The 18,831-nt window shown below is 52.1% G+C and overlaps 1 protein-coding gene and 1 long non-coding RNA gene across 2 annotated transcripts in view; both read right to left on the bottom strand.

The window, feature by feature from the left end:
* Positions 1-6: 6 nt before the first annotated feature.
* RFT1 (RFT1 homolog) overlaps positions 7-18,831 on the bottom strand; it is a 67,095-nt gene continuing 48,270 nt past the window's right edge. Inside the window, exon 12 of the mRNA XM_026446919.2 lies at positions 7-962. Coding sequence (XP_026302704.1) covers positions 935-962 — 28 coding nt within the window. The 3' untranslated portion in view covers positions 7-934. The remainder of the gene's footprint in view (positions 963-18,831) is intronic.
* Positions 14,641-16,513, bottom strand: LOC111524358. The gene is made up of 2 exons (XR_002725764.1): positions 16,435-16,513; positions 14,641-16,346 (listed from the first exon to the last, which is right to left on the bottom strand). It is a non-coding gene; the product is annotated as an uncharacterized LOC111524358 (long non-coding RNA).

The raw sequence follows: 18,831 nt of genomic DNA, 5'->3' as shown, positions 1-18,831 counted from the left end.
CCAGGCATTAGGACCAGAATTCCTTTGGGGGCCGCTCTCCCGCCCACCACGGTGCCTGAATGTGATGCACACAGTGACCAGCATATCCAGAGGCTCCGGCAGGACCTGGTGTCAGAAGCAGGTGGGGCCAGGGATTCCCAAGAAAGGCTTGATGTGTACTTGAAGTGAGCAAAGGGTTTTGAATGACTGGATCAGATTAATGTTTTTTGTAGATGGGTCTCCAGTCTGAACAGATTGCAGGGTGCCGCGGTAGGAGCTAAGGCCCAGGCAGAGGCTTTGCAGAGTCCCAGGAGAGGGCGCTGCAGCCCGGACTGGTGTGTGGGTGGGAAGGCAGCCGATGCATTTCTCTGCTGTTTTTCTCCCCGCTGAGCTTGGTTCCTCGTGGAGGGCGGATGGCAGACATTTTGCTCTGGGACCTGATGCCTATGCATCCGAAAGACTTCCCCAGATGCCTGGGCCTAAGAACCACCGTCTGCCTTTGAGTAGAGTTTCTACAAACGTAACATTCACCGATGGATGGAAGATGGCCACAGCTCTAAAATAACAGGGAGCTTTAGCAGAAGAAAATGAGAGATCACAGCTGTTCCCATGGACTAATCTGGCAGGTGACAGCCCCCTAACTTCTCATCTCACACCTAACGGTGTCTGTGTCTGGTGAAAGCTGCTTCAGCAGGGACAGTCAGAGAACAGCGTGGAGTGAGCTGGCTTGTGGGGTCATCTTTTCAGTCTCCTCCTTTGGGGCCTGGGAGAAGGGAGCGGCAGATGGCCAGGCCCCCACCACAGGTCATCGAGGTCACCTCCAGGTGGCTGCCGCGGTGGGCGGGGTGGGGGCATGTTCACACCCACTCCGAGGATACATCCCAGCTGCTGCACACCCTTCACCTCTGCGATGCTGGGATCGCATGCTCAGGCACAGTAGGCGGCCTTGCTGCACTCATCGGGTAGCTCTGGGATTTCTGGCTCTGTAAAGATGAAGTGAGTGCTTACTCACCCCAGCCCACCTGCTTCTCAGGACTGCTTCCATCCAGCCGCCCCGTTGAACTTCCGTCTGTTAGGAGGACGCTCCCACAGGGCCTCGGTGTGATCGAGTTTCATGAATCAGCACAGGCAGACATGGGACACCTTTGTGTACCTTTTCATTTTACTTCTTTTGGGGATTACAGGCGCCCACCACCATGCCCAGCTCATCTTTGTATTTTTAGTAGTGGCAAGGTTTCACCATGTTGACCAGGCTGGTCTCGAACTCCTGACCTCAGGTGATAGAACCGCCTCAGCCTCCCAAAGTGCTGGGTGTATTATGGTTTTAAAGTAAAAATGTATTCATATATTTCTTATATAATAAACAACTATATTTTAAAAGGTTTTTTTTTGGCCAGGTGCAGTGGCTTATGCCTGTAATCCCAGCACTTTGGGAGGCTGAGGTGGGCAGATCACCTGAGGTTAGGAGTTCAAGACCAGGCTGGCTCAGCCTCCCAAGGAGCTGGGATTACAGGCGCATGCCACCACGCCTGGCTAATTTTGTATTTTTAGTAGAGACAGGGTTTCACCATGTTGGCCAGGCTGGTCTCCAACTCCTGCCCTCAGGTGATCCGTCCACTTTGGCCTCCCAAAGTGCTAGGAGGCCACTTAGGCCTCCCAAAGTGCTAGCCACCACGCCCAGCCAAAATGTTTAAATTAGTAAAAAAAAGAAAATTCTGGGCCAGGTGCGGTGGCTCAAGCCTGTAATCCCAGCACTTTGGGAGGCCAAGACGGGCAGATCACGAGGTCAGGAGATCGAGACCACCCTGGCTAACACGGTGAAACCCCGTCTCTACTAAAAAAAATACAAAAATCTAGCCGGGCGAGGTGGCAGACGCCTGTAGTCCCAGCTACTCCAGAGGCTGAGGCAGGAGAACGGCGGGAACCCGGGAGGCGGAGCTTGCAGTGAGCTGAGATCCGGCCACTGCACTCCAGTCCCGGCGATAGAGCGAGACTCCATCTCAAAAAAAAAAAAAGAAAATTCTGGAATTTTTTGTAGAAGTAGGGTCTCACTAAGTTGCCCAGGTTGGTCTCAAACTCCTAGGCTCAAGCAATCCACCCAAAGTGCTGGGATTATAGGCATGAGTTACTACACCCAGCCTAAAAAAGTTTTTTGAAAGCTTAAAACAAGGAAGAAAAAGGGAAGACTGAAGTTAAGGAGACCAGTGAAGAAGCTGTTGGCAAACGGTGGTAAGACCTGAGCCTGGGTGTCCCCATCTGTGAAATGGGTTTACCCACCGATCCCTATGGTCACTGAAGCTGTTGAGAGGACTCTTGGCTAATGAGAGTGAACTCTGCAGTCTGCGAGGTTGGTGCCCCAGATACTTAGCTGGAGGCCCTTGTATGGGTCTACCTCTATGGGGCCGCCCTCCCCACTCTGCCTGATCCTCACAGCACACCGGCCCCAGGTCACGGGGGCCGACCTGGGACATACAGAAAGATCTGGCCATGGGGCTACCTCCCAGAGCAGACACCAGCCCTTGATGGGCCCAGTAGCCACGTTGGGTCTCCATGCCAATCAGTCTTATAAGCCACAGCTCAGCTTAGACTCAGGCTCCAGGAATAGGTCCCCAAGACACCCTCATTCCCCAGTGCCCAGCAGTACTGGGACAACCAAAATCAGCCTCAAACTGCTCAGGCCTTCCCCAGGGATATGACATTCAGCAGTTCCTGGGGCTGCCCAGGCTGAGAACTATCCATCCCCAGTCCCGGGCAGAGAGCTGCAAGCCTGGCTGAAAGAACAAGGTGAAGCCAAAGACTCAAAAGCAGGTCCTTGCCTCCTGTGACTGCAGGTACAGCCCAGTAAGGAGCAGCAGGGCTGCCAATGGTCCCCTGAATTGGCACCCACTTCCTGGGTTTAGCACCACTGTGGCCTCAGAAGGCCCTAAAGGAGGGTTGTCATGGCATGGACCATGGGTTCCTCACATAGCTCCTCTGGCCCAGGGGAACACATGTCCCAGAGGCAGCTGCTCCTGGCATCACTGTTGGTAGGTCCAGATGAGGGACAGGCCTCTGCCTGGGACTGTCAGGATGCAGAGAGGCTGCCTCATTCCTGCTGCGGCAGCCAGGGTCCCCACACACTAACACTGATGTCAGCGAGGTCCAGGAGGTCGTCTCTACATGAGGCTGTGATAAGGCTGCATGGGAGCCTGCGTGCAGGCTCATCATCCTGCCTGGGCGGGAACCCTGGCCCACCCTTGCTGTGGGACTTCAGCCAAATGACAGCCTCTCTGGCCCTCAGTTTCCGCATCTGCAAAAGTAGCACCCGACAACATGCACTGACCCCCCGGGGCTGCTGTGTGTGCTTGGCTAATGGTTCAGTCTCAGAAGTGTCTGCCCCCACCCACCTCATAGGTGTGGTCAGGTGAATTCTCTGCTTTTGTTTCCTCCTTGCACCTGGAAGAAGCTAGAGGACCTGCTCTCCTAATTGCTCCTCTACCACTGATGTTCTAAGAAGGGGACACTGACTTGTCACACTCTGCCAATGTAGGAGCCAGGCATCGTCCCTGTTGGCTCAGGGCTGGGCTCCTAGTAAGTAAAAGCCTAAAGGCTCAGGGAGGTCATTTAAGGTCTGGGGTCCAGTGGACTTATGGATGCATCGCAGCCTTGTGGTGACTGAAGCCTGGGGCGGCTGCTCTGTTGTCTCCTGTCTGTCCCGCTCATCTGCTCAACAACCCTTTGGAGGAAACACACAGGAGGGTCCTGCCCTCTAGTGGCCGCCGGCAGCCAGGCCTCTCCTCACAGGGCTACGCCCGCGACCTCAGAGAAGCCCACTGCCCTCTCTCCCTGCTCTAGTGCCTGCCACACAGCAACAAGCAGGCATTTCCTGGGGGTGAAGCCGAGGCTGGCCCCATGAGCTGGCACTCAGCAATCTTCATCTCTGAGCACCTTTGAGTCCTGGGGGGCCCTGCTTCCAGATGTGAGCCCTAAGCCCATGGGGCTGGGTGGTCCTGGGCTGTGCCACAGGGTTTCAGTCCACTGCGAAGGAGGCCTGATGATGTCCAGGTAGAGGGCACCTGTGGGCAATGATTGACATAACACTGCAAAGACAGAGCCTCGTGGGGCACCAGCCTCTGCCCAGGCTGGGGTCCAGGGCCTTCCCTCATGTGCCCACACCCCATGCTTCCCCGGTTACAGCCTCTGCTGTCAGACTGCCCACCAGCATCTGTGGGTGGGGAGAGCATGATGGGAGTCGAGAACCTGGGCTGGGGCTTGACACAAAAGGGGCTTTGCCTCTGGACACCTCTACCTCTGCTCCAAGTGGAGGGGGCAGGGAACACGGGGAGGAGGGAAACTAAGGGGAAGTCCCGCCTCTCTAGAAGCACCTCTGCACCCTTTGTCCCCCAAGGGAAGCACAAATGTGTGGCCAGTTAGATAAAGCAGGCGTTTCCTTGCCTTTATGGAGCCACGGGCTGAGGCTGGGACCAAGGGTCAGTGAGGGGTTCAGGAGGCCCCCTCTGTACCTCTATCCCAGGCCCTGAGCCCATCATCCCTTCATTTTTAGAGTGAAACTGTGAAGAGCAGCAGCTCTGTGCCAGGCAAGGAGGATTTGGCAGTGAAAAGGGTGAGCTTGCCCTGGGGGCAACTGGCACCTGGGGTAAGAGGTGGCCAGTGAGAGCCTGAGCCCTCTGGAGAGCAGAGGCCCCGTTATGCACAGGCCCAGTATACCCGATGCTTGGGGAGCTCCCAACAACCCCACCCCATCCTGCAGGAGACCCCAAAGCTCTAGGGAAGAGCCTGTCCCAGGAAGCACAGGGCCTCAAAGTTCTGACAAGGACACGAGTTCCAGGCACACCCCACACATGCACACACTTTCTGCTTCCAATTAGCACTAATTGGACGACTGGGAAAACCCACAGACCATGAAGCAGAAGCAGTTAGGTCCGCAAGGCCATGGTGAGGCAAGCCCTGTGAGGTCCCAGGTGAGCCAGGCTCTGGCAATGGGTCCTGGAGTCTCTGTCTCTCTGAGAGGGGATCAGGTGATAGGGCCACATCTGCCAGGGTCCCTACTGGTCCCTCTGGAATATGGGAATTGTCCCAGGACCAGGGCCGAAGCTGGGTGTGGGGGAGCCTGACAAACACCCCCCTCACAGCCTGGCATTTAAGGCTCCCCTAAACCTGGCCCTACCAGCATCCTCCCTCCCTCTCTTTCATTTCTTCTGCTCCTAGTTCTCACTGCCTAAGTCACTCACTGATTAATTCTTTATTTCACTCCGTTTATTCATGTATTATGTGTCCAGGAGCTCTCCGGTGGCCGGACCCCGGGACCACAGAGATGGATGTGCCAGGCTTGGCTAGTCAGGAGGGCCTTGGAGCACTGGATGGTCAGAATCAAAACAGGGCTAAGGCAGGTCCGGGGGCAGGGAAGGGTCCTGATGCTTACCTCCTTCCTACTTGAGCAGTCCTCTCTCCTACCACCTATCCAGCCAGGCCTGGGCCCGGGTTGGCAGAGACCACATTGCAAGGCAACTCCTCTGCTGGCTCCACTTCATTCTTGGTGGGAAGGAGGTGGCCAGGCTGAGCACTGTGTGCTTATGAATAGAAGTATCAGCTTTGCTTGGCACTTTCTGGGTGAGGCTATGGGTCCCTTGATCTTTCAGACTGCACTCAGGGCATGTGCCAGGCTGTGTCCACATCTATGGCCAAGCTCAAGACAGAAGCTCTGCCAGGAACAGTTATGACTAGGGGGCAGGAAGAGAAGCAGGCACCAAATCTGAGCTGCTCTGGGGTGGATCTAGCCCTTGGGGAGAAGCGGGGACTGGCCCTTAGCAAGAGGCTGGCTCTGGAACTCGCATGCTTGAGTAGTCTGGGCCCCAGCCCCAGAGTGAGGGCCCTGAGTCAACCCTTTATATAACACTGCATGGCTCAGACCCTCAGCCCTGAGCAGGGGTAGTGGGAACAAGATCCCTCGCCCCACAGGTGTGTGTCCGGCCTGACCTCTGGCCCCCGTTCTCCAGAATATCCCCAACACAGAGACAGAGGCTCAGCTCCACTCCCTTTCCCCCGCTTAGAGACCAACCTGGTCCTGGGCAATTTGGTGTTGCCATGACAACCACATACTTTCTCCTTCCCTACTTAGCCGATTGAGTCTGAGTCGCAGATGAAATCCTGGTGAGTTGTGTATTTAGAAAGCATGCAGCCATTTGGAGCGCTCTATGCATCTTTCAACTCCCAGGTGCCTCTGATACCCATCCCTTGTCTCTTGATGGCTGAGGGAGAGGATATGCGCCCTGCACCCTCTCCCTATGCCTGGGGTAGTCCTGGCCCAGTGGCACAGCCTCCTTGAAGTACAGCCTCTGGCATGCAGGAACACATGGATGACATTCTCATGGGCAGCCTCTGTGGTGAGTGGGCCTTGTGAGCTGGATGGCAGTCACCAGGAGCCTCAGACAATGCATAGGCCTCTCCATTGTGAGGAATATGGTGTCTGGGCAAGAGCTCTTGACTCAGGAGGCTGTCTCTGTCCCCTTCAGGAATGTGTGTTGCACTTAAGGACTTGGGCCACCAAGACTGGGAGTTGCTGCTAGCCAGGGGCTCCCAGCATGATCTTAACCTTCATGCATTCCCCAGGGCTGACCTTAGCCTCTTCTGACTAATGAAGAGTTACCTGCAGTGCAAAGCTCGCTGCAAGTAGGCTCAGAGCTCAGCCCCAAGATGGGAGACACAAGACATGAGGAAGTAGTAAAAGTGGCCCCAACTGTGATGAGCAGGGTGCTGGTGGCCCTGGGAGGCGACCTCAGCTTGGCAGTTGGGTAGGGCTGGTTTAGCAAGTTTCAGGAGAAGAAAACATGGGGTGGTCAGAGAAAAGCGGGGCTGGCTCTTTCTCCCATCTGCCTGGGCGGGGGATGGAAATCAGCATCTTACCAGGAATGGTCACACAGGATGGATAGGGAGACCTACCTCTGTCCTCTCCACTCAGGGCCAGAGGCTCCTGCCCCACACTGCAGACGTTAAACCCACCAAGTGGTCCCATTGGTGTGGCTGCCACCCCACTGGGCTGCAGCATCCTGGGTAGGCGGTTGGCTCTTGAGCATAACTGTACCTCCTTATCTAGGCCTTCATTTCCACCTAGATCTTACTACCTCTCTGAGCCTCAATGTCTTCACTCTGGGGAAGGGAGGGAGGGGCAAGCAGATAGGTTAGTAAGAGTGGAATAAGTAGTGAGGGGTTCCTGGAGCAATGTCTCCAGGGAAAGCATTACCTGCTGGGTGTATTTGGTCAGATTTTTATGATTTTGTAGGGAAGAACATAAAGTACAAATATAAAACAAAAAAGATAATTATAGCTTGAGGAAAAACGAATTATAGCAGAAAGGAAATAGAATACTACTTGGTTTAGCAGAAGACAATGTTTACATAGTGTTAAACATGTAAACACTATCAACTTATGCCAAATCATAGCATTGGAAGGATGGGGAGGAAATGTATGGAGAGGTGGCTATCAGCTCATTTTCCATAGTAGAAAGTCAATGTTCTAAAGGTGAAAGAGGCTGGGTGCAGTGGCTCATGCTTGTAATCCCAACAATTCGGGCCAAGGCAGGAGGCTTGCTTGAAGCCAGGAGTTCAAGACCAGCCTGGGCAACATAGTGCAATCCCATCTCTACAAACTATTTTAAAATTACGCGGGCATGGTAGCACACACCTGTAGTCCCAGCGACTCGGGAGGCTGAAGTGGGAGGACTGCTTGACCCCAGGAGTTTGAGGCTGCAGTGAGCTGTGATTGTGCCACTGCTCTCCAGCTCAGCCTGGGCAACAGAGAGAGACTGCATCTCAAAAAAAAAAGTGTCAAAGGAAGTGAAAGCAATGGGTCAAGAAGAGGGGAATTAGTATTTCCAGCCTTGCAGTATTGTTCAACCTTTAAAACTAGGCACCATACATGTATTGGTTGGATCAAAAGAGAAATTAAATATAAAAGGTTGAATTAATATAAAACCTCTCAAACACTGAGGCTTGACAGGTTTAGTAAACTGTCCAAGGTCATGGTGTAAAGGACACAGTGGAGCTGGAACCCGCACTAGGGTCTCTCTGTACCAGAGCTCACAGCAGGCATGAGCGTAGAGTGATCTTGTCAAAACCTTGGAATCCACCCTTGGACCAGCCAGCTCAAAGACTTTCCCCAAGCACCCATGCAGGCTACAAAGATGAGCCTCCAGCACAAGGGGCTGCACCCCATGCCTGTGGGCAGGGAAGCAAGGCCATTGAGCAAACATGTTCCAAAGCTACTAGCCCACAGAGGCTCTGTCACCCACGGAAGGAGCCAGAGCCGTCAGCGAAGCCCCTTCCTTGGCTGTTCCACTTCTATTTACTGGGTAGCTTTTGTTCCCTAGCTTCCCATCCAGCTGGGCTGGTTAATCAAATTCTCTGAGGGGAGGGCTGGGGGCATCAGTGACTTTACTGACACCCAGAGGAATTGCTTCTTGGGAAGCAATTACTTGTGACAGGTGCAAACTCCCAGCGGCTGAGCTTGTCTGTGGCTGAGGATGCCGTGGAGCCTGAGGGGCCAGGTCCTTGTTGCTGGCTTGTGCTCAGCAGGGACACCAAGGTCCACTGCTCCTCCATGGTTTTCTTGGCCTCTGCAGGAGGAAAGACTGTCAGCTGAATGACAAGTGACAGGTTGCCACAATGTCGCAATTAATACAGACCATTGACTGAGCGGCTGGCATCATGCAAAGCCCTTTTCAGATGTGGAACCCAGGCAATCTGAATGGTTTGGCCCACTGACCTACAGGTCCTGAGTCTCAGGCTCCAGGCTGGCTGGTCATCAACTCAATGTGACCTGGGCAGGCTCCCTTCCATCCTAGGCTCCCTTAGGGGACAGGCTGGGGCTGAGAGGCAGTGAAGTTCACTCTCAGGGTTCATCAGCAGGCAAAATGGAGGTCTCTGTGTCAGGATATTCACTGTAACAGTTTACAACTTAGAAAGTGCTGGGAATAACCTGCAATGGCATACCATAGTAAAAAAAGGACACTATGCAGGACAGTGTGAGCACGGCACAGGTGCACACCACAGGCAAAGTCAGGACTGGCCTCGGGCAGGACATGGGCCCAGTGTTTCTGTGACTATCTGAAGGGCACTGGTTGCCCTCAGGATAATTTGTTATTTAATAGCAAGAAATACGTAAAATACATAATATCAGGAGATAAAATCACTTATCAGGAAAAATAGTACATGGTATAGAATATTTTAAACTTGGCCAGGCACTGTGGCTCACGCCTATAATTCCAGTTCTTTAGGAGGTCAAGGTGGGAGGATCAAGAGTGCGAGACTAGCCTGGGCAACATAGTGAGACCCCATCTCTACTAACAATTAAAAAAAAAAATTAGGCGGGTATGGTGGCTCATGCCTGTGGTCCCAGCTACTCCAGAGGCTGAGGCTAGAGGATCACTTGAGCCCCGGAGATTGAGGCAGCCGTAAGCTATGATTGCATCACTGCACTCCAGCCCAAGGAGCAGATAGAGATCCTGTCTCAAAAAAAGGAATATTTTAATCTCCACCGTGACCTCTGTGCTGAACTAGCTCCCCTGTAGGACCCAGGCTCCAGCCTTGGTATGCACAGGCCCACTGGCTCCCCAACTCTCCATTCCACCCCAAAGAACTGCTGAACCCCAACTTTTCCTTGATCCCCACAATGGCCCTGGAGCAACAGTGGGCAGGGATTAGAACCTTCTGCTGACAGAGAAAAGGTAAAGCCACCTGCTAGGATCTCACAAGGAGAAAAAGGCAGGGCTGCGATTAGAATACAATTCCAGGCTCTTCAGCTCTGTTGATTGTCTGGATCGACAGCAGGTCCTCTGGCCCAGTTGGCAGTGGGGATGTGGTAAAACAACATTTCCAAGCTGCAAAGGCAAGCAGGGCCCCTGCAGAGTTGAAGGGAATGTCCACAGAGGCTGACAGAAACGAGAGAGGCCGTTGGATCAGAACCAGGTACGCTCAGGTCATGGCTCTTTGACAAGGAGGAGGAAGAAGAAGGCCTGATGGAACCCCACTACTCAGATATGACCCACAAACCAAATGTCCATGGCCTCACACCTTCCCCAAGGCTCAGCGCTGGGCCCAGACACATCCGGTGTCTCCCTGATGTCCACAAGTCTGTAGGCAGAACACACTTCCCTTCTCAGGAAAACTCCACCTTATCAATAGTGCTCAGGACAGCACCCTAGGCCGGGCGCAGTGGCTCACACGTGTAATCCCAGTACTTTGGGAGGCCAAGACGAGTGGATCACCTGAGGTCAGGAGTTTGAGAGCAGCCTGGCCAACAGGGCAAAATCCTGTCTCTACTAAAAATACAAAAATTAGCTGGGCATGGTGGTGGGCGCCTGTAATTCCAGCTACTTGAGAGGCTGAGGCAGGAGAATCGCAGAGGTTGCATTGAGCCTAGATCGCACTACTGCACACCAGCCTGGGCAAGAGAGCAAGACTTCGTCAAAAGAAAAAGACAGCACCCTCTGGGCATCCTAAATTCAAAGCTGCTTCTGGCAGGAGAAACCAGTCCATCTTAACCTGGCATCCCAGTGAAGTGAAAAAAACAACAAAGCAAAGCAGTGTTTGCAGTAAAACAAAACTCGGCAAGTTTCTGGATCAGCCTGTGATGAGTGGGTTCAAGGTGAGGACATTGACAATTGGTGGGTGAGGCCATTTGGGGGTGCAGGGGTATCCTTGTGGGCCACCATGGCTTAGGCCTGGGAAAGCCGAGGCCAGGAGAGCTCATGCCTGTGGCCGTCCAACACGTGGCAGGGCCCATTCATGCCTTTCCACTTTCTTCAGAAACTGCCCACAGCAGCTGTCCCTCCCTGGACAAAGCCACCTTCTCTCCTGACGGCAGGGCCCCTTTTTCTTTCTGTCTTAATCTAAGGCTGGTGGGAAATCTAAATATCTAGCTGAGGTGATTTCTGAAATTGCTGGAAATCATTTAACAAGCTTCTGGAGCATCCCTTCTTGTTCTGGGGAGGTGTGCGGAATGTGCGTCTGAAAGAGCATTTGCTGGCAGCTGTGGCATTGCTTCCTCGGGCCTGATTGCTGGGGTTTCCAAGGCTAAGGACACCTCAAATCCACATCCAGATGCCTGGCTCTGCAGTCTCTCTGCCTGACACCTTCACCCTCCAAAGCTCCTGCAGGGCCAGCTGAGCCCAAAAGGAGTTTTCATTTCTTCTTCACCTGCAGCTTTGTCTTTCAGGAGAGGGTAAAGGAATGTTTCCACCGAAATTAAAATAGATGCTCCGCCACCACATGCACTTCTGTGGACTGGGGTTAGGTGGGAGGAGGAAGCAGTAGTGGGGAAACAAATGTTCCCAGGGACCACAGTCCCTCTGTAACCTTGGGCAGATTTAAAATTCCACCCACTGAAGTCCACTAGGCTAGAGCTAGGCATCCCTGTCTAGTGCTTTACCTACATCCTCTAACTCACTCCTTGCTATACCCTATGAGGCAAGTGCTACTGTGCCCATTTTCAGATGAGTAAACGGAGGCACAGGGGGATCAAGCACTTTGCTCGAAGATTCACAGCTTGAAGAGGGTAGGGTAGCAGGGTAGCAGGGTAGCTGGGCTGGGTCCAGTGACCAGGCCTGGGAAAGCAAAGCCACAGCTGCCTCAAAGCCCTCTCTAGACACGTTTCCCACCCCGCCAAACTCCCGGCCCCACCACATACACCTGCCTTTCTAATTCTCAGGGGAGAAAGAATATAGGGTTGTTGAAAGAAAGGAGGAGGAGTCTGATGGGGACAGAGCAGCCTGGGGGGTCATAAGAACAGGGCCACTGGGCCTGACACAGGCGAGTGCCTCCCTGACTGGGGCATGGGGAGAGGTGTAAGGATGAGGCTGGGCAGTGCTGGCTCCAGGGCTCCTAAGGACATCATAAGAACCAGCCCAAATGAAGCCCAGGGAAAGAAACGGTGACCTGGGTTCGTCACTGCCATGCGTTCTGGGCCAGGTGCCTTCTCCAAGTAGTGGGGCTAAAGGAAAAGCCCTTAAATCATGAGTATCTGTAATGTCCTCGCCCTCCCTCCTTTGTTGGCTGTCACAGCAGGCCTTTGAGCTGGATCAATAGGGGTGAGGGTGGAGGAGAGCGGAGCCTGGCACAGCCATAGAGGTGAGGTGCAGGGTGTCAGGAGAGAACTACCTTGGCACGGGGACCAGAAGAGGAAAGGGCAGATGTGGGTCAAGCGGACACCCAGGAAACCTTGCTTGGGGTTTCCAAGGCTTTTGGAGCTGAATTTGCCTCCTATCTCTGTTCTCCTTTCATCTTTCCTGGACCACGTAAGGTGGGTGACAGATGAGGAAACTGAGGCACAGGCAAGATCTCCTGCCTATGGTTCCAAAGTGAGGAATTAGACCTGAGAGGCCAAAAGTGAGGTGCCTTCCCACTCCTTGGTGGTGCTGCCCAGGGTCAAGGGCCCCAACAGACAGGGACACTGGGGTATACAAAACCTTTTCTTTGTAATGTACCATAATTTTTTTTGGCCAGATTTATTTCTCCCAAATATTTCTTATTATGCCAATGTTTGTGCGAGACCATTACCCTAAATTCCTGAAGATGGGATGAAGACAGAGGCAGGGGAGGAACTGTAGAGAAAAATAAGCCATGGAAGGTCAGGGATGGATTGAAAACAATCAGATCCTGTGGGTTCCAAACTTGGTTTTTTGGGTTTTGTTTTGTTTTTGAAATAGAGTCTCACTCTGTCACCCAGGCTGGAGTGCAGCAGTGTGTTCATGGCTTACTGCAGCCTCGACTTCCCAGGCTCCAGTGGTCTTCCCGCCTCAGCCTCCCGAGTGGCTGGGACCACAGGCGTGAACCACCATGCCCAGCTAATTTTTTATTATTTATAGAAACAGAATCTCCCTATGTGGCTCAGGCTGGTCTCAAACTCCTGAGCTCTAATAGAGGGAGGAACTTGGCTGGCCGTGGTGGCTCATGCCTGTAATTCCAGCACTTTGGGAGGCCAAGGTGGGTGAGCTGCTTGAGGCCAGGAGTTCAAGACCAGACTGACCAACATGCGAAACACCATCTCTGCTAAACATACAAAAATTAGTTGGGTGTGGTGGCGCACGCCTGTAATCCCAGCTACTCAGGAGGCCGAGGCAGGAGAATTGCTTGAACCCAGGAAGTGGAGGTTGCAGTGAGCTGAGATCATACCACTGTACTCCAACCTGGGTGATGAAGCAAGACTGTCTCAAAAAAAGTAAAATGAAATAATAATAATAATAGAGGGAGGAAATTAGCCCAGAGCTAAAGAGGGCTCTGAAATCAGACAGTCCAGGGGCCGACCTCAGCTGTGCCGTGTTCTTCCTAGCTGTGTGGCTCAGGGAAAATCAAGTCACTTCTCTGTGCCTCAGTTTCCTCACCTGAAGCCCATAGATAATAGATAGGGTCTGTTGTGAAGATCTCACAGCTAACACCTGTAAAATGTGTCTCCACACAAACCTGGCACATGCTCAGGGCTCTGTACCTGCTGGAGTAAGGGAGACTTGTTCAAGGTCACCCACAAATTTGAGAAGGGCAGTTGGGTGGGGGTGGGGGAGTATAACGGAAGGCATGGATGCAACATGCTGTGCCATTTAGAAGACGAAATACACATGAAGCAAAACCCTGTTCATGTACTTCAAAAGACAGACACAGGGCCAGGCATGGTGGCTCATGCCTGTAATCCCAGCACTTTGGGAGGCCAAGCTGGGAGGATCACTTGAAGTCGGGAGTTCAAGACCAGCCTGGCCAAAATGGTGAAACTGCATCTCTAATAAAAATAATTTTTAAAAAATTAGCTGGGTGTGGTGGTGGGCGTCTGTAATCCCAACTATTTGGGAGGCTGAGGCAGGAGAGCCACTTGAGCCTGGAAGGCAGAGGTTGCAGTGACCTGAGATTGCGCCACTGCACTCCAGCCTGGGTGACAGTGTGAGACTCCATCTCAATTAAAAAAAAAAAAAAAAAGACACAGGCCAGGAGCAGTGGCTCATGCCTGTAATCCCAGCACTTTGGGAGGCCAAGCTGGGAGGATCACTTGAGCTTAGGAGTGTGAGATCAATCTGGGCAACATAGTGAGACTCTGTCTCCACTAAAAATTAAAAAAAAAAAAATTAGGCAGGTATTTGGGAGGCTGAGGTGGGGGCATTACTTGAGTCCAGGAGATTAAGGCTGCAGGGAACTATGATCGTGCCACTGCACTCCAGCCTGGGCAACACAGCAAGACACTATCTAAAAAAAAAAAAAAGTAAATAAATAAGACATGGCTGCAGGTGGATTTCTCCAGTGATGGTGCAGATGGAAGAAGTGCTGAAGACAGGGCACCCCTGGGGTCCTTCCACCCAGAGCCTGGCGCTTGGCCCTGTGCTTGCAGATTTGCGGCAGGCAGAGCTGAGAGCAGGCAAAGACAAGTCACCACTGTGCTTGGGCATCCTGCCCACCAGCCCCATCGTACAGCCAGAGCTCCACATGGTTTCCATCATGGTTACAAAAGAAACAAATGCAAGTCACTCTGTCCCTTCTGTGGCCCCCCACAGCCGGACATCTGCACACCTGCAAGAACATTCTGTTGTCATTAGAGAGACACCACTTGGGGATGTCAGAAGCATGAGGGGAAGACAGAAACCTTCAGCTCTGGTTCAGGAACATTAAATGCACTATGCTATCCCAGTTTGTTCATAAAATTCTCGTGTTAATGTCCTAGGGGAAACAAAAAGGACAGCTATTTTAGCAGCATGTTTGGTTGGGATTCTGTGGGAAGAGCCCTGTTTTTCTTCTGGCTGCAATGTCCTGATTCTCTGGATCTTTGTGGTTCTCCCTGCATGGCCCTGCCAGACTCTGGTGAGGGAAGACAAGAGTGTGCTCCGAGGCTGGCGAGGCTGGGGTTTTCGTCTGCATCTGGTGAAAGGACTGGCTCCTACATCACCAGTTCCCCTCTGAATAGTCTCAGAATTCTCCTGGGAACAGTGGTGGACAACAAAAGCCTTCTGAAAGAGGTCCTCTGGCACCCCTTATGCCATTCCCCTGGTGTCATCTTTCATGATTTTCAACTGAAAGGGCAAAGCAGTGGGGAGTAGATGAGCCAGGAACAAAACCGGCGCTGTCCACAGAGTCATGCTTTCATTTCAGGCTCTCCCACCCCGCATGGCCGCATGGAAGCCGCACACTATTAGTTCCACATAATGGGAAAGTGTGTCAGGATCTCCCAGACACCAACCAGAAACATGCTGCTCAGTTGTCACCTCCAATGTGACTAATGCAGCCGTGTCTTAATTAGTCACTGCTCACTGCTGCGATGACAGCTTCCGAGCCTGTTCTAAGGCCCCAACCTGTGATGGGGCACTGCAGAGGAGATTAAAGGTGAGAGGCCGCTGGGAAGGAAGGATCAGGAGTTGCCAGTTTTTCAGGTCTCTTTCCCACTAAGCACTGTGAACCCAGGTGGCCTCTGCCAAACCCCTTTGTCAACATTGTGACAGTAGAGTCAACAGGGTCATAACATTGGGACATATTTATTGGAGGGAGAGAGGAAATGTGACAGGGAAATGGTCTAGAAGATTCCTTCACAAGTCAGCTGTTACGTCACGGGTCCTCATGCAGCTCCCCTGGGAAGGGGCAGTGAGGGATGAACCACGCCACTCTGGCTGGCCTACACCTAGCCAATGCTGCTCAGGCCAGGGCGGCCCGTCTACTGGCTAACGTATGGCCTGTGATCTACAGTAGCTGTCTTATAAAGATAACCTGAGCCAATTCTATTTCTCCTGCAGGGGCTTTGCACTCAGAAGCAAAGAGGAGGGAGGAGGCTAGGGGCTGGAAGTAAAAGGTGAGAGACTGCCCCCTCAGTGGAAGTGCCTAGGCCTCTACCCTGAGAGCAGGAGCCATGTCTGGGTCCTTCTCCTCTCACTGCCCACCAGCCTGAGGGCTGGCCTGCTCTCTGGGCCCCAGGAAAAATGAGAATCACCCCAGGGCGAAGCCAGGGGCAGCAGAGATGGCTGGGAGCTGCCCCAGAGCCTGGCCTCTGCCAGTCTCACAGTGAGGCAGCCTCCAGGCACCACCTCCCTGCTCCTGGCATCCCCTTCCCTCCTTCCTAAGCACTTGGGGCCCAGTGTTCACTCGGCCTCACAGGTGGAGTGCCCAGGGCCCTTTAACTCTTCAGGCCCCTCAGAAATGAGATGAAGACAACATTTACTGGCTCCAAAATAGAACGTTTCAAAATTGCTTTTTCAATTGCTACAGAACATACCACCATATCAGTTAGACAGCCACCACTCTTGTGTCCTTATCCTTATACACGATTGTGTTCAACGTGGGACATGATGCACTGCAATAGGTTCCACAAGCTGGGGGTGGGGTCTCCAAACCTCCAAACCTCTGTGGAGCCTGCAGAAGTAGGGACAGAGTGCCGGGCACATTTACTTTGCTGAGGATCTACGACATGCAAGGAAAGACCTAATTCTCTATATCTCACCTCCAGCACTTTCCTTTCAAGCCGCACTTCCCAAGAAGAATGGAGAAGTCAACTGGCGAAGAGTCGACTGCACTGGAACAGGGGCTAACAGCAACTATTGCTAATTCATCTGAAGGATAATTAAGAAGTATTTATAAGTCTTCCTTCATTCGGCCCCTAAAGGAGGCTGGACTACATTGAGAGCCCACCTTCCCAGTTGTGCTCTGATATACCCAGACCGTTTGGTTAAAAATGAGTAACACTAAATAATGGGACTGATTATGCCAAGGTAATTGGGGACTGACTGATACTGCAAATCAATGAGTCTTCCCTCTCCTCAAATTCTTCAAGTAAAACACCTTTTCTGCTACAAATGAAATATTTACAACATTAAGGACCAATTCTCTTAGGTAAATAATAGTGAAGCAAATAATTTTTTCATCTGCATCTGATTGTCTCAGAAGTCTCATTTCCAAATTAAATACACAAGTCTCAGTTACTTCCTGGACACTCATGGACTATTCAGTAAATAAATTTTAGAATAGTGATCTTGTTCAGTTGCTTTTTCTTTTTCTTTTTTTGTTTTACTTATTTTTTTGGAGACGGAGTCTCGCTCTGTCACCCAGGCTGGAGTGCAGTGGCACAATCTCGGCTCACTGCAACCTCTGCCTCCTGGGTTCAAGTGACTCTCCTGCCTCAGCCTCCTGAATAGCTGGAATTACAGGCACCTGCCACCATGCCCGGCTAATTTTTGCATTTTTAGTAGTGACGGGGTTTCACCACGTTGGCCAGACTGGTCTCAAATTCCTGACCTCAGGTGACCCACCTGCCTCAACCTCCCAAAGTGTTGGGATCATAGGCGTGAGCCACTACGCCCAGCCTTCAGCTGCTTTTTCTAGTTTTCTGTGTCTCATTGTCTTTGATAAATTTCTAGGGGACCCCTAATACTTGGGCCTTAGCTCATCTTCTTTCCAAATCTGGTCCTTTCTGACAGGCTCCACAGGCCTCCTGGCTTCCAGTGTGCCTTCCAGAACTCTTCCTTAGGGCCACTGAGAACCTTGTGCAAGCAGCTTCATGAGTCCGTGGGTCAGCTCCCAAAGGTGCTCAGGATCGAGCTGCTGGTGGGGGCTCTCCTCACTAGCAAGCCCCCTGCATGCCCGGCTCACTTGCCATCCATCGGTGCCTGGCCCCCACAAAGAGCAGGAGTGTATAAATATGTGAAGGAGGCCAGGCAAGGTGCCTCATGCCTCTAATCCCAGCACTTCAGGAGGCAGAGGCAGGCAGATCACTTGAGGTCACCTGAGTTCCAGACCAGCCTGGCCAACATGGTGAAACCCCGTCTCTACTAAAAATACAAAAATTAGCCAGGTGTGGTGGTGCATGCCTGCAGTCCCAGCTACTGGGACGCTGAGGCACGAGAATTGCTTGAACCTGGGAGACAGAGGTTGCCGTGAGCTAAGATTGCGCCACTGCACTTCAGCCCAGGAAACAGAGCAAGACTGTGTTAATAAACAAACAAATAAACAAATAAACAAAACATATGAAGGGTGTCCCCTGTTCGGATTCTTTCTCTTCTTTAGTCCCCACCCCGTTTTCAGCCATGGCTCTTCTAAGACTAGGCCAGGGATCATGCTGCTCCTGATTTCCCACTGGAGACTGAACTCCATCCATCCCAGAGGCCACACAGCAGCACTCACAGCTCCCACTTCTGGGCCTGCCCAGCCTCTCACCTGAGCCCCTCCTCCTCCAGGTTCTGGATGCTCTCAGCTCCTGCTTGTCTCTTCCTCAACATCAAAAGCTGCTTAGGAAATAATTCCTTTTTTTTTTTTTCCAGTTGCAGTTTCTTGCTCTGTCACCCAGGTTGGAGTGCAGTGGTGCGAACATGCTCACTGCAGCCTCAAAATCCTGGGCTCAAGCAATCCTTTGCACTTCAGCCTCCCATGTAGGGACTACAGGTGCATGCCACCATGCCCCGCTAGTTTTTAATTTTTTTTGTAGAGATGGGGTCTCCCTGTGTTGTCCAGGTTGGTCTCAATATCTTGGGCTTAAGCGATCATCCTGCTTCGGCCTCCCAAAGTGTTAAGCCACAGCGCCTGGCCGGGCAAATAATTTTTTCTTTTTTCCTCCCGCCAGAGAACAAAAAGGAAATAAATCTTGATGGGGTTATTTTACATCTTAGTGTGAATGAGTCACTGAGTTCTCTGTGGAATCTGAATTTCCAGTATCCTCTCTAATTCTAGAATAGCAGCCTGTGACCAGGTGAAAGGAAATTCTATCACCTGATGGAGGAAGATATTAGAGTGAAGGGGCTGTCCTAGACCCCCTGAAATCACACACTTGCCCTGCTCTGCAATGAAACTAGTCCTGACTTCTCAAGGAATGGCCATTTAATTAAAAAAAAAAAAAAAAAAAAAAAAA

Source organism: Piliocolobus tephrosceles, chromosome 2 (assembly GCF_002776525.5).
Source record: "Piliocolobus tephrosceles isolate RC106 chromosome 2, ASM277652v3, whole genome shotgun sequence".
In the NCBI taxonomy this organism is placed as follows: domain Eukaryota; kingdom Metazoa; phylum Chordata; class Mammalia; order Primates; family Cercopithecidae; genus Piliocolobus; species Piliocolobus tephrosceles.
This window is presented reverse-complemented; position numbering and strand designations above follow the sequence as displayed.